Here is a 3,460-nt window from a genome sequence, read left to right as displayed (position 1 = left end):
CACACCCCCGAGACCCCCCCCCCCCCCCAAAAAAAAAACCAGTGTCTACAAACGCGCACGGACGGCGTGACAAGGCTGTAAAACTTTATGGGGGCCATAATTCTTACTGGCTCGCACTTAGGTCGTAAATAACTAGACAAAATGTGTGCTCACAGATGGACAAATCAATTGGACAGAAAGAGAGAAAGAAAGAGAGAGAGAAAAGAAAGATTACGTTACGTTACGTTACGTTGCGTTACCTTGAGCGATGTGCACCTTCTTCATCCACGGGTAGACAACAAACGGCGGCTTGTCCTTGCTCTGGCACGCCGCTCTCCTCTGCACCTGAACGGGCTTGTTGTTGGCACCGCTGCAGGTCATCCAGGCCTGGCACCGCAGCTCAGGGTGCAGGGAGAACCTGTCCTTGCTGCCGGGATCCTGCGCGTCCCCGTACCCGAAGAAGGACTCCGCGTCATTTTGTTGTTGCTGAGGCTGTTGATTTCCGAGTTTGTCTCCGTCCTCCGGGTGATGATGCGCCTGCAAAGAGTGCGGATAGTCGCTTTGTTGTGGTATATTTGGTGGCGCCGGGGGCTGCAGGGGCTGGTGATACCCCCCTTCATAACTACCGCAGTCCTGGGGGTTGTTGTTGTGGTTGTTGTTGTTGTAATACCCCCCCTGGTTAGTAAAATTACTGTAATCTTCTTCACAAGGCAGGAACTGCGACTCAGCATATTTACAGCTCATCACGTAGGACTCCATGATTGATTTATAGCGAGACTGGTGGCAGAATACTAATCTCTCTCTCTCTCCCTCTCTCTCTCTCTCACTCACTCTCTCTCTCTCTCTCCCTCCCTCCCTCTCTCCCTTCTTTCTCTCTCTTTTCCTATGTGTGAGTCTTGTTTCCCCCCTCTGGCACTGAGCCATCCTGGGGCTGTCAAATAGACGGAGTGCCGTGCAGGCCACGTGACCCTGGTGCCAGCCAATGAGATACGGAATAGGGTTGTTTAAGTCAAGCATCAATTAAGTCATTTTGGGGGGGGGAAATAAAATTGGAGTTCAATTTTAAAATGATCCTGCATTGGGAAATTATTTTTATTGTTATTATTTTTTTTTTATTATTATTAAATATATGTTTTATGTGGATTTGATGATTGTAGAGGAGACTCTATTTCATCCCATCCCCTATTGTGGCGACCACCCTCCCCACTCCGGTGCTGCAAAGCTATAGAAAACGCGGGGATTCTAGATTTATGGCTTTTAGCTGACTTGACTTTTACCCTCGCAGATGGCCGAAGCTGAAAAATTATTCTCGGCCATATTGTATGGACGGGGGCCCATATTTAGCCTTGTGGTTGGTCAAAAGGGGGCGCACAAAAAAAACAAAAAAAAAAAAACAAAAACAAAAAAAAAAGTCTCCGAATAAAAGAATGACATAAAGGGGTCCTAGACAGTGACTAGTAGTTTGCTTTGTTAGACCTGGGGGTCAGCCCGAGGTGTCTCCTTAATGAAGCAGCCTTCATTTAAAAGGCTTTACTTTGATTTAATTTCTTTTTTTTTTTTTTAAACGTCCGATAGATACTAATGATGAAGACCTCGGAACTGACCTGCACAAAATAAGGGCTGAAACAAAGTTAGCTATATATATATATATTTTTTTTAAATAATACAGGTATTAAATGTGACTCTGTGTCAGAGGCGCAGAAATCCCAGTTAAAACGTCGACAAATCTTTCAAACGCCGTAAATCAGTATCGGATCCCCGGGGGGATTTCCTGCAGCTGCTCTCTGAGGATGTTACTCAAAGGCCTGGAGCTGCGGCCAAAACGTCTTAATATCCTCGTGTTACGCGGTCTTGTATCATTACTTCTGACTTACTTCTTTCGGATGCGATGCACTCAGCTGGGATTTGAAGAACACGCGAGTAGTAGTAGCAGTGTGCCTAAATACATTTGGCAACCGCTACCACAACGAGTTTGATCCGTTTCTAGATTCTAATCTGTGGGATTTCCTGAATTAGTTGTTCGGGCTGGAAAAGCCACTGGGAAAAACAATAAAGAGGATTGATCTATTCGTTTAATGTCAAAGTCGATGCTCAACATTCTGTATTTAGATATACATATTGAAAAATATAATATTTTAGATATAAAAAATTGCGTTTGAATTGGATCACGTGATCATCGCATGCACGTGAAAAACGTTCTTGACGTTTAAAACTCTTCGTTTCACATCTCTTCAGTCAATGTCCATTTCAGTGAGTAGCTCTTTTTTTTTTGCAAAAAAAAAAAAAAAAAAGTGAAGTCAGAGACCTTTTGCTTCCGTCCTGGTATGAAATTACAGAGCACAAAGCTGTTCCATCTTTTTCCACATGCATTGACCTTTCCTCACATCGACGCACCGCTGTTAGGGGTTCATTTGACCCAACACCACATGGGCATGAGTCTCTGACGTGCACCTAAATCACCAGTTCCCCAAATGGGCCAGTTTTGGGGGTTTTAGAACCACAGTTTGGCTAACATGCAACTATGGCACCATTGTGGCTTAAATCTGGCCCACAAAATGAATTACAAAATGTCATTTTTTATATATCACAGTGGGGCCAAGTGAAAATATTTTTTGGGGGGAAATGGTAAATACATTTCACGATCACCGAACCCTTTGATTCTGACGTAGAATTGAATCGAAAGCTGATGTTGAACCGTCTCTAATCACGTATCGTGGATTTTTTTAAAAAAAGTAAAACTGAAGTTAAGGTAGAAACACCCAGTGTTGACCAAAGCTCGGAGTTTCCTTCGCTTTGATTCTGACTGATGGTTAGTCGTCGCCCATGGACTCCCCTAGAACCCAATCTGTGACTGAGACATCTCCACACACATTCGGTTCTACAGGGTATGCATCGGCGAAGAAGAGTCCTGTCATCGTCGGCTGCTGATGACATCATCGAGGCGTTGGATTTATGTATTACATACATAAAAGAGCCTTCTGAACTGCATGAATAACCTGAACCCGTAATAAGAAAGCTGAAGACTAGCAATGGAAGACAAAAAACATTACAGTGAAACGTTTAAATACTTTAAAAAAATGAACTTGAATTCAAAAGTAAGTGATACTTAAGCAAAAGTACACATACTAACAAACATGTTTGTTTGTTTGTTTGTTTGAATTTCATTACACTTTCCAGGAGGTGGTGTCACTCATGAAATGTTGCCAATGTAAATGGTTATAAACTGTCAATGAGCTACGACAACATAACGTTACTGTTATTTTTTTTTTTTTTTGACAGCTAACATGTATGATGTATTTCGACTGAGTTTTCGCTATAGTTGTTTTATACTTTTATTTTTGAGGTTTGTATTCGAAATTTTAATACAATATTTTTAAAATACATTATTGTACTAAGAATCATATTTTATATATGGGGTAATATTATGATTTGAGGTGAAAGCTCTGGTTAACTAGACGTTATCCTTGTGTGTATATATATA

At 41.8% G+C, this 3,460-nt stretch overlaps 1 protein-coding gene across 1 annotated transcript; it reads right to left on the bottom strand.

Moving 5' to 3' along the window:
• Positions 1-61: 61 nt before the first annotated feature.
• LOC103387731 (homeobox protein Hox-D4b-like) lies at positions 62-745 on the bottom strand. The gene has a single exon (XM_025061186.1). It carries the CDS (start codon positions 736-738, stop codon positions 226-228), a length of 513 nt encoding a protein of 170 aa, XP_024916954.1. The 5' UTR covers positions 739-745; the 3' UTR covers positions 62-225.
• Positions 746-3,460: the final 2,715 nt, after the last annotated feature.

Source organism: Cynoglossus semilaevis, chromosome 12 (assembly GCF_000523025.1).
Source record: "Cynoglossus semilaevis isolate Cse_v1.0 chromosome 12, Cse_v1.0, whole genome shotgun sequence".
Lineage (NCBI taxonomy): Eukaryota > Metazoa > Chordata > Actinopteri > Pleuronectiformes > Cynoglossidae > Cynoglossus > Cynoglossus semilaevis.
This window is presented reverse-complemented; position numbering and strand designations above follow the sequence as displayed.

What these genes read in the sequence shown, in the direction of transcription:
- LOC103387731 (XM_025061186.1), bottom strand. Translation starts at nt 738, where the DNA reads ATGGAGTCCTACGTGATGAGCTGTAAATATGCTGAGTCGCAGTTCCTG.